General features: G+C 33.4%; 1 protein-coding gene across 1 annotated transcript; it reads right to left on the bottom strand.

Moving 5' to 3' along the window:
- Nucleotides 1–1,357: 1,357 nt before the first annotated feature.
- On the bottom strand, nt 1,358–10,190 carry LOC102661476 (alcohol dehydrogenase 6). Its single transcript, XM_026127668.2, has 4 exons — nt 10,054–10,190; nt 9,761–9,897; nt 9,306–9,366; nt 1,358–1,542 (listed from the first exon to the last, which is right to left on the bottom strand). Exons 1-4 carry the CDS (start codon nt 10,127–10,129, stop codon nt 1,358–1,360), a joined length of 459 nt encoding a protein of 152 aa, XP_025983453.2. The 5' UTR covers nt 10,130–10,190.
- Between the last annotated feature and the right edge of the window lie 2,325 nt (nt 10,191–12,515).

Raw genomic sequence — 12,515 nt, 5'->3', positions numbered from 1 at the left:
GGTGTGATGTTACCAACTGATTCTGAATACATTACTATATGCCACAAAGTAAAATTGTTTATAAGAATGCATTGTCGAAGCCAAAAACCAAGTGAAACCTCATCTCTATTTCAAGCTATATAATTGATCATTGATTACGACCTGTTTAGATACAAGTTGGAAGAGCTTTTGAGAGTCTCTATCGAAAATATAGAACTTTTTTGGTAGAGAAACTTTGAAAATTTCTTCTAACATTGTACCCAAATAGACTTTTAATCTTGACGTTTAAGGACACTCATAAGAAAGGGGAGTTACAACACTTGCATATATGAGTGCGGTGTCCACAATGTAGCCCCACAACACATACACCATCAAAATTCCATGCTCCTTTTTTTATTATTTAAATTTTCACTTGTTTGTTTTTAATTAAAGGGTTATAATTTCACTGGATAGAAATGTAACCAGAAATTCAAATCCAACTCACACTAGTCATCACCTCTAAATATTCAATAGCCAAATGTTCAGATCACAAGAGTGAACATGACTTCATTCAAAACCTTAAAAGTCATAATATGGAATTACCAATTTTTTCACTTCAATAAAATACTCTTTTTTATATACAGAAGAACTCAAAAGAAAAATGGGGACAATCTTCATAACCCTACACCTTCAAAAGGATACACTTTTCAAAAGTGTAGAAGACATCTCAGTGACTCCCCAGTGGTCAAAAGATCAAAAGCCTTGTTTATCTCCTTGAAAGGAAGCTCGTGAGTGATAAAATCATCTAACTTCACCACCTAAATTCAGGCCACGAGAAACGAGCATTAATTAATTAACCTATTCATTGGCTTCAATCATTTGAACAATAATTCAAGAAAAGAATAATTAGGATGCAGTCATTATACATGTTCGTTTGTCAACTGACATTGTCACATTGGTTATAGCATGATAGAGACAACATAAAAAAGGTAAATAGCTAGGTTGATTTCAGTATTCTTAAAAAAAAATGTAGTTTCGTAATGCCAAGGACGAGATATCTCAAAATGTAAAGTTTGCAAATTTAACATTCCTTGGATAGTCCGATATATAAGCCCGACAACCATTAAGATATTGAACTTAATCTTAAAAAATGTAGCTTATGAGATATGAATGGTCTCCTATTTATATAGATTATTTTGACAATATCATCGGTCAACTCAGAATCTTTAACAAGAGTTATTTGATATATTATATGTGTAAAGATATTTAAATTATCAATTAATAAGATAATATCATAAGTATGATTTTTAAAATAATTGTTATATTTTTTTAAAAAAATTATTAAATTTTAAAAAAGGTTATATAAGATACTCATTTTTTGAAAAGAACAAATGCAAACTCAGAGGGAATGGTAGTCGTTACTCCATTCATGCATTCTTTTGCAAAATGTGGCAATTGACTCTTCCCTTTGATGCCTCCAAAATTTGATCCTACTATTCTGCGACCATGGAACAACTCCATTGGGTGGATGGGAAGCATTTTTGGTGATAGATGAATCCCTACTAGCACAGCCAATCCCCAACCCTGCAGCATCATAAGAATATCAAAATTATAACTTGCTTAAACAATGTATGGTTTCCCTCAAGAAGTCTTGATGATCAAAATTATCCATATCATTTTACTTAGTGGTGAGAAAAGAAGCAATGTTTGTGGATAAATATCGCAATTAGACATCAAGATTTTAAAAAATGGTTTGCATCTATAATTCTGACTGCAACACCAAGGTCTTCATAGGATCCACCCCAAATCTCGCACACTTGTTGGTTTTCTCACACTTGCAATATTTGCAATCCCCACATTCCCCATTGAAGATTGGCACCACCAAGTCCCCTTCTTTCGTGTCACTTATGTTGATGTATGCTCTAATTCAGTTAGTTAGTTAGGAGTTAGTTAGTTTGACAGTTATGAAGGTTGTTGTAGTTACATATGCAGTGTGTATAAAAATAGTAGTGATCATGAATGAGATAAATGAGAGTGCAGAAGTTTTAATTCAAAATTTTAAGTTCCCTCTATTTTCACAATCAATTCTTTCATCTTCTCTTATTCTCTAACATAGAGTGAGTGAGTGCATAATGTGAGTGTGTGAAGAGCTTCTTTGTTCCAACAAACTGGTATCCAGAGTAGAGGTTCAAGATCCTTGGATATTGAAATTGAGATGGCTTCCTCGAATGGAAATTTTCCAGCATCTATGCTCGTTCTCAAAGGCAAGAACTATGATGATTGGTGTGCTCAGATGAAGGTAATCTTTCGATTTCAAGATGTGACAGAAGTGGTGCAAGAAGGGGTTCAAGAACTTGACAGGAACCCAACTGATGCACAGAAGGTGGCTCACTGTGATTTGATGAAAAGAGATGCAAAGGCGTTGTTCATTATTCATCAGTGTGTAGATGCAGATAATTTTCAGAAAATTAGATCTGCTGATACTACAAAGAAGGCATGGGATACTCTTGAGAAATCCTATGCAGGGGATAGCAAACTCAAGAAGGTGAAGTTGCCGACCTTGAGAAGGCAGTATGAACTTCTACAGATGAGTGATCAAGAAAGTATTGGTGAGTTCTTTTCTCGAATCTTGGCAATTACAAATCAAATGAATGCTTATGGTGACAAGCAATCAGACTTGGGGATCATTGACAAGGTATTAAGAACCTTGACACCAAGATTCGATCATATAGTGGTGGCAATTGAGCAAGACCAGAATCTTGAAGAAATGAAGATTGAAGAACTGCAAGGAATTCTTAAAGCTCAAGAGATGAGGCTCAATGAAAGAAATTCACAAAGATCAGTTGAGCAAGCTATGCAAGCCTAAACAACCAAAGGGAACAACTATGATGGTGGCAAGAATAAGAAGGGAAAGGGAAAGTGGAAGAACAATAAGTGGAAGGGGTCAAGTGAGGGCTCCAGCAGTTCTGGAAATCATAACTAGAATGAAGAAACAGACAAGAAAAATGGAGGGAATCACAAAGTGGGCAAGAAGAAATTCAACAAGAAAGGGATTCAGTGTTATAACTGTAAAAAATTGGGACATTTTGCATATGAATGCATAAATAAAAGGGTTCCAAGAAATGTAGATGAGACTCAATTGGCACAAGATGAGGATTCTGACTCTGATAAGGTGTTACTAATGGCAACAACAAACTCAGAAGAAGACAATGTTAATCTGTGGTATCTTGACACAGGCTGTTCCAATCACATGACTGGACATAAAGAGTGGTTTGTAAACATTGATGATAAGGTGAAGAGCAAGATCAAGTTTGCAGATAACAGCTCTGTAACTGTAGAAGGCATTGGAAAGGTGATGATTCAAAGGAAGGATGGACAACACTCATTTATCAATGATGTGCTATATGTTCCCAATATGAAGAATAATTTGCTGAGCTTGGGACAATTGCTAGAAAAGGGCTACTCAATGCAGATGGAGGACAGTCAAATGAAGATATTTGACAGCAAGAGGAGGCTGATTCTAAAGGCCTCTTTGTCAAGAAACAAAACATTCAAGATTGGAATTCAGATTGCATAATTTCAATGCTTGGCTGCTTCTATAAGTGATGAAAGCTGGATGTGGCATCATAGGTTTGGTCATCTAAACTTCAGGAGTTTAAGTGAATTGAAAAGTAAGAAAATGGTTCATGGTCTTCCCCAAATTGAGATACCAAAACAATTATGTGTTAAGTGTTGTGTGTCAAAGCAACCAAGGAATTCTTTCAAGTAAGAAATTCCAATCATATCCAAAAGAAAGCTTGAAGTGATCTATTATGATGTGTGTGGTCCTTTTGAAGTGAAATCCCTAGGAGGTAACAGTTACTTTGTGTCATTCATTGATGAATTTACTAGAAAAATGTGGATCTATCTCATTAAGCAGAAAAGTGAAGTGTTTAACATTTTAAAGGAGTATAACTCACATGAATTTCAAGTATTTTGTGATGAAGAGGGGATAATTCATGAAGTGACATCTCCCTATACACCTCAGCATAATGGTGTTGCTGAGAGAAGAAACAGAACCATTTTAAACATGTCCAGGAGCATGATGAAAGGGAAGGGAATGCCTCATTATTTCTTGGGAGAGGCAACTTCTACTGCTGTGTATATTCTGAACAGGTGTCCCACTAAGAGATTGTCAGGATACACACCTGAAGAAGCATGGTCAGAAAAGAAGCCTAGTGTGAGTCATTTCAGAATATTTGGTTCACTGTGTTTTAGGCATGTGCCTGAGCAGAACAGAAAGAAACTTGATGACAAGGCTGAACCAATGATACTCATTGGATATCATCCAATTGGTGCTTACAAGCTGTATGATCCTAGAATGAGGAAGGTTGTGATTAACATAAATGTCTTGATAGATGAAACAAAGGGCTGGAATTGGGAAATAAATGTTGTTGACAATGGTGAAAGAAAGGTGATTGTGAACCTTGAAGACAAAAAAAGTGAAGAGGATGTACCATCATGTGGAGAGCAACTCAGAAGGTCACAAAGAGAGAGACAAGTACCACAAACACTTAGAGATTATGAATTGTATCCTGATACAGCAATCACTGCAGAAGGGGATTTTGTGCACTTTGCTCTACTTGCTGAATCAGAACCAATGAGTCATGATGAAGCCTCACAAAGTTCACATTGAAGAGCAGCTATGGAAGAAGAATTAAGATCAATTGAGAAGAATCAGACTTGGGAGTTAGTCCATTTACCTCAAGGAAAAAGATCAATTGATGTGAAGTGGGTCTATAAGAATAAATTAAAGCCTAATGGAGATGTGTCCAAGTATAAGGCAAGATTAGTAGCAAGGGGATTTCTGCAAAAACATGGCTTGGATTACAATGAGGTTTTCGCTCCAGTTGCAAGACTTGAAACTGTTAGGCTCATTGTGGCAGCTGCTTGCAACAGAAACTGGTCTCTATATCAACTGGATGTGAAGTCAGCATTTTTGAATGGGCTACTTGAAGAAGAAGTCTACATAACTCAACCACCTGGTTATGTAGTTGTAGGACAAGAGGATAAAGTCTACAAGTTGAATAAGGCACTATATGGCCTCAAGCAGGCTCCTAGAGACTGGAATATGAAAATTGATAGCTTCCTTGTAACATCCCATTTTTTTTCATAAATAAATTTAAGAATTTTTTAGTAAAAATAATAAAAATAAATAAGTAGAGTAAATAATAGGTCTTAAATGCCCCTAGCTATAAATAGCAACATGGTAGGTTTTTCAGACGGACTCCTCAGCCTCCTCTGCCTCTCATTTTCGTTTTTCCCCTTTTCCTCTCAAAACCCTTTCTTTTTCCCGCAACCCACAAAACCTGTCTCAGAAAAACGATGATCTCGGACTCATTCACCGTTCGATCGTCGTGAAATTTGAGCACCACGTTCGCAATCCAATTTTGAGAATTCTCACCGTTGGGAATTGCAAAATCATGTCTGAGCTTAGAGGAAAACCCTTCACATTTGTAGCTTTTTATTTTCCCGCAGAAACCCAAAACTGTCTCGGTAAAATTACGATCCCGGTTTTGTTAACCGTTGGATTTTCATGAAATTTGGATATGTTGCTCGAAATTCAATTTTGCACACTCTCACCGTTGGGATTTGCGAGATAATATTCGTGGTGGGAGAAAAAGGAATCGCATGAAGACAGTACAAGTGGAGGTTTCAATTTCTTCTTCGTCTCTCTGACGTTCGAGAATTCTATCGAAGTAGTCGGAGGGAAAACTTGAGGAATCTTAGGAAACCGTTAGAGAGATGCTATCGCTGGCTGAAGACACGTGAGTCCGCTTAGAGGTAAGGGATGAGTTATTCACAATTGGGAATTAGTGAGAACATGTGTAGAGATTCTTAGAGATATCAATTGGGATGAGTTTTGGGATGTTTTTGCAATTTTCATTTTATCCTTATAATTATTACAGTGAATTATATATGTTTGACAGACCAATTCTTGTGGAATTGATTGCTATTGTGTTGAGCGTGAACCCTATAAATCGAGTATTTTTTCTAATTAATATGAATTGATGAAATAAAGGAGAAATTTAGAGAGAGATATTGATTTTGTATTTTCTCTTTTTCTTGTTGTTTAGGTTTTTATATATAATTTAAAAAGTTAATATCATAATTGAAATTGACCAAAGTGTTCATATAATTATTTAGAATTTGTGCATTGAAAGCTTACTTTGTAATTTGTGATTCAATATGATGTATGCTAGCTTATATATATATAGAGGTTGTTATTTATATTAATAATTTATGTAAATAATATTGTAGAGTGTTATAGTATGATTCCAAAAATTATTAAGTGTTGGAGTCTGAGAATATTATGGTTAAATTTGATGAACATGTGTATGTTGTACCTTATGAATATCATTAGGAATGTTATGAGATGGTTGATGTGATGTTATGAGATGTTAAAGTTTGGACATGATATTCGATTGTAAATAAGTGAATGTGTTTAACACTTGATGTTACATTAATTATATCGTGAGCTATGAATTATACAATAACCCGACCAGTGTTTATGCGCAGTGTTAAAGAGAAAGTGTAGGTTCCTAGTTAGGAACCAGTGTTAAATTGTAGCGCAATTGTGTTAAACATGTTTGAAACATGAGTGTGAGGTCGTGGTATTGTATAGTTCATGAGCAGTGCTTATAAATGAAATATGTGATGAATTGTGGAATAATATGTTGCCTTGAGATTATAATATTGTTATTGAGATTGAGTAAAAGTGTAAAGTAGAACAGGTGTTGAATTGTGAGATACGTGAAAACATGTGATGGTGAATTGTGACATTATGAGATGTGAAATTGTGAATGAGTTTTGGTTGTGAATAAATGTGTGATTAATTCTTGATGTGACATTATTTGTGTTGTAAGCTGTGAATTGTACAATAACCCGACCAGTGTTATCTTGAGAAAAGTGTAAATGCGCAGTGTTAAAGAGAAAGTGTAGGTTTCCTATTTAGGAACCAGTGTTAAAGAGAAAGTGTAGGTTCTTGTTTAGGAACCAGTGTTAAATTGTAGCGCAATATGTTGTACGTGTTTAAGACACGAGTGTGAGGTCGTGGGTATTGTATAATTCACTAGCAGTGTCTGTGTGCTAAAATGATTTTAGGGGTTGGACCTGAATCAGGAGGGAGAGGCCCTGATGGACTCTTCGGAGTGTAGGCCTTGGGGGTCACCGGGTTTGAGTTCTCCTTTAAGCCTATGCTGATCCCATATGGTTGGAGCATTCTCGCAAAACATCGTGACCCTGACTGGTCTCCCTATGATCTTACTTAGTGAGAGTGACCTGACAAACCCATTGTGTGGTGTGTCTTGTTATGTACTCCTAAGCGCCCCAGGGTAGTTTTTCACTGACATGGTACCACATTGCATATAGGCTTGAGTCTTAGCATAACTGTCTCATGCGCTTGCTAATTGTTTATTATGAAATTGAGGTGTTATTATGTCTTGATCAGAGCGTGTGATTCCTGTGTAATGTGATTGATGATTGAAAAGTGTGATTGATTGATGAAAAGTGAATTTTGAATGACAAAGTGGTGGAATTACGTGAATTACATGTAAGTAAGTTTTATTTGGTTTATATGATATATATATCTAGTTGTCTTGTTTCTCTATTAGTTAGGAATGTGATAACTCACTCCCGGTTTATTGTTTGTGTTTGGATCCTGTGATGATCTTGAACTCTGTGTTCGGGGGAGCAGATGACTAGGTGAACTGCTTTAAGGAATATTGTGCTGAAGGACGTCGAGACACAACACTCTGATAGGATGTGACATTGGGGTATAGAGTTTTATATTAATTGTATGAAGTCTCAGACGGCCTTGTTCGAGCCGATGACTTTATTATTTATTCGGACAAGTTTGAATATGATGTAGAAGAAAGGGATTGTGAACCTTTTATCCCTTTGAAAGGCTTGTATTTAAAAATGTTTTAAAAAAAATACTTTTAATTAATATTTGAATTTTTATTCCTTTGTTAGTATATATGTGAGGGGTAGAGGGTGTCACATTCCTAGTCCAGCAGAATTTCACCAAGTGAACTACTGAGCATGGAGTTTATGTCAGAAACACAGATTCTGGTTTATGGAGAAACCAAAGACACCTCACTTCTTGGCAGCAAAGAGGATTCTGAGGTATGTGAAAGGAACATTGGATCTTGGCATTTTATATCCTTACAATCAAAAGAATATAGAAGGAGAAGTGTTTGGTTATAGTGATTTAGATTGGTGTGGTGATAAAGATGATAGGAAAAACACTGCTGGGTATGTTTTCAAATTTGGAACATCACCAATCTCTTGGTGCTCAAAGAAGCAGAGTGTAGTTGCTTTGTCAACATGTGAAGCAGAATATATTGTTGTTGCTATGGCAGCCTGTCAAGCTTTATGGCTGGAAGCTTTAATGGAAGAACTAAACTTGAGAAATTGCAGTCCTATAAGGTTGTTGATGGATAACAAATCAGCAATTGATTTAGCTAAGCATCCTGTGGCACATGGTAGGAGTAAACATATTGCAACCAAGTTTCATTTCCTGCGTGATCAAGTGAGTAAGGAGAAGCTTGAATAAGAGTTTTGCAGGTCTGAAGATCAAGTTGCAGACATACTAACTAAGCCATTAAAGTCTATCAAGTTCAAGGAATTGAGAGACAAGTTAGGAGTGACATCCTTGACAAATCTGAATTAAGGAGGGATGTTGATGTATGCTATAATTCAGTTAGTTAGTTAGGAGTTAGTTAGTTTGACAGCTATGAAGGTTGTTGTAGTTACATATGCAGTGTGTATAAAAATAGTAGTGATCATAAATGAGATATATGAGAGTGCAGAAGTTTTAATTCAGAATTATAAGTTCTCTCTATTTTCACAATCAATTCTTTCATCTTCTCTTATTCTCTAACATAGAGTGAGTGAGTGCATAGTGTGAGTGTGTGAAGAGCTTCTTTGTTTCAACAACTTACACCTTCACCCACACTCTCCACAATCCTAAAAAATATTATTAAACCCACAAACACAATCACAAGTGTTCTCATTTCAATTCAAGTTCATATAATAGAACACATGTTTTTATGTACAATATTACATGAACTTCTCCATAAGAGGGGAAATAAAAACAAAAATGTAACATGAATTGAGTTTTTTTTTTACAAAAATTGAAATTATTTTATGCAGATAACTTTTATAAAAACTCTCTTTTTATTTTATTTTATAAAAGCTCTTTTAATTTCTTCAAAGGTTTTCAATTCTCCTTATGTAAAGAGGCTCTAAATCATTAATGTTATAATCTGTCATAGTTAGTGTCAATATTAACTTTTGTGTCCTACCCGGAAGCTTCATGGCCGAAAATCCGAGGATAAGCGCGTCAAACCTCACTCTTTGGTGCCCCTATAAAAGAAGGAAAATAAGAAGCATCAATAAACAATATATATTAGATAACTTATTATTGACTATGAAATTCACTTTTTTTTAATTAGACATTATATATATATATATATATATATATATATATATATATATATTGTTATATACATACTTATAATAAAATGATTATACACAAATAGATAATATTATGATATTAAAGTTGAATAATAAGGTATTACTTAAGTTTAATAATCTTTAGTAAAAATCATTTTTATTCAAGTTATTAATACTGACATAATTGGCACAAAGGGTTGAATAATTCTTTTATCCTTCCCGTTAAATTTTGAATTAATTATTATTCATTTCTTCTAATGAATTGGAGGATTAAAATCAAAATAATCCATATTTATAAACATACCTGGCCTTGCCAAGCAGTGAGATCGGTGTGGCAGATTGTGGTGAAGAGGATCTTGATTCGAACCTCCATTTTCTGAGGAGGATGGACAAGAACACGTTCCACCACAAAGGGTTCTCCAGGACCATATGCCACGGCAGCTTCATGATGGTGAATATTGAGGATAATAGTTTTAATAATAATAATAATAATAATAATAATAATATTGAGCTACGAGGAATGAGATAGAATTTGGTGTGCATTCTTTGCGAGAGTATGATCTGAATAATGTATGATCGAATTTTGGTGATACGTACCTTTGCAAGTAATGGTCTTTCCCCTGGTATTATTTGGATTCAAGTTCCCATTAGCAACAACCACTCGGCCTGCCATCTTCCTGAGTTGTTCAGTGATTCTTATTGTGCGTGTGTGTTTTGCTTCGTGTGGAGCAGCATACAACAAAAGCAAATTTGTGATGATATAAATGAACGAAGGCAGCTACATATAAAACTTTCTCTCTGATCGAGACAGAGACTAACACGTGCTTTTAGCATGCATCACGGGGTCAAGCATAAAAAAACATTATATTGTTTTGATTTTTTGGAAATTAATATTTGTTTTGTATTAGTTTATAATTTCGACTTATGGTTAATAATTGGATTTTTCTCGATAAATCTATTACAAGAATATGGATTAATACGGACGGCTTTAGCTGTCACATTTATGGATTCTAAGAATTTACCAAATATTTTCTCTAGTCTTTATTATAACGTACTGAATATCAATGACACAACTAAATAAAAGTAAAGATAAATAGTTATTTTTGTTTTTGATTTTGTGATGAAAATATAAAATTTAGTTCTTGAAAGTGTAAAAAGTACGATAAATATATATGGTCATTGACTTTTATCTGTTACTGTTAATAAAATAACATATGTGACACAGAGGAACAAATTTATTACTGGAATGATTGTCAACATAAGAACATATTTGTCATATAATATTTTCTTGATTTTTTTGTCTTCCTACTCTCTAGGAATAAGAATAGGGTAAATAATTACTTTTATCTTTGAATGTGTAATTCGTTGACAAATCTGTCTTTGAAAGATGAAAATACAAATTTTAGTCCTCAAAGTGTAAAAGTGCGACAATATATCTGTCCGTACTTTCGTCTGTCATTATTAATAAAATAACCAAGATTCAAAGAAGTCAAATATGTGATATATTTATCTTTTATTTATAGTAGATTGTGACTAATTATTATAATTTAGAAAAATATGTAATGATTGATACATTGTTACTATGTTTATTTTGGATGATTTCTATTGTAACATACAAACTATGGTCGATAATCAATATTATCGTTATTATTATGTTTGTTTTAAATTATATTTGCAAATATATTTTTTAAGTGATTATTGTAATGTTATGCTTGTAACGATAAAAAAATGACGAAAATTTACCCTAAAATTATATTTTACCCTTAAATGAAATGAAATTTCGGGTCTAACAAATTAGTTTAATAGAAACATATTGATATTTAGGTTCAATAAAAAGTATTGACATTTTCGTCTAATAATGATAACTTATTGACATTTTGGTCCAATAGAACACATTAACATTTAGGTAAAAAAAAATTACTGACATTTTCCTCCAATAAAAAAATATTGACATTTTCATCCAACAAAAAATTATTGACATTTACGTCCAAAAATGGTATATTACTGACATTTTCGTCCAACCTAGTCAACATGACCACGTTGACAATCATTTCAGTGAAAATTCGTCCATTTGTGTCACATAAGTTGTTTTATTAATCGTGACAAATAGAAGTTAAAGACTGGATATATTTGTCGCACTGTTTACACTTTCAGAGACTAAATTCTGAATTTTCATCTTTCAGGAACACATTTGTCAGTAAATTACACATTCAGGAACAAAAGTGACTATTTACCCTAAAAGTAATAAATTCTGTTGATTTTATTAAATTTTTTTAAAAAAATGTTACTAATTCTTTATTATAATTATTAACTTTTCCTATAAAAAATAATCATTTAGGATGATTGAAATCACTAAAAAAATAATCATTTACAAATGTTGTTATTATATTTTTATGTTTTAAATTGAATCTTATAAAAAAAATCAAGTTACATTTTTAATTTGAACTTTATAATATAAATCATAGGTGATATTTTTTTTTATAGTAAATTATAGTGACAACTCTTGAATTTTTTTTGAAGTTACACAAATACTCTGAAATCACACAAACACTCCTATTTTTTATAACCATTTCAATAACACTCTTGTAGAAGTGTTAGTTTAACATATAAGTAACTGTTAGTGTAATACTTTCAAACATGGAGTTTTAGTGTTGTTAACATAGAAAAGAGACATAGTAGAGAAAAAGAAAGAGAGCTAGGGTTTCATAACATTAGTAAGAGTCAAGTCTTTACTCACTATTAAAAATTACACTTTCAACATCGATTATTTAGGGCATTCTACATCGGCTCTAAAACCGATGTTGAAAGTGATGATGTTGAATGTATCATCGTTAACATCGGTTTTGAAAAATCGATGTTAACATAAATATGATAACATCGGTTTTCTAAATAATCGATGTTAAACACAATGAACTACAACAAAAAAAGTGTATGCATGACGAAAGTTGACATCGATTTTGTAGTAAAACCGATGTTAATGTTATATATTGACATCGATTCTCTCAAAGATCCGATGTTAATGTAATATTATTACCATTGGTTTTCTACGAAAACCGATG

Source organism: Glycine max, unplaced genomic scaffold, assembly GCF_000004515.6.
Source record: "Glycine max cultivar Williams 82 unplaced genomic scaffold, Glycine_max_v4.0 scaffold_449, whole genome shotgun sequence".
NCBI lineage: Eukaryota > Viridiplantae > Streptophyta > Magnoliopsida > Fabales > Fabaceae > Glycine > Glycine max.
Note: the sequence above shows the minus strand (reverse complement) of the source record. Positions and strands in the feature narration are given on the sequence as shown.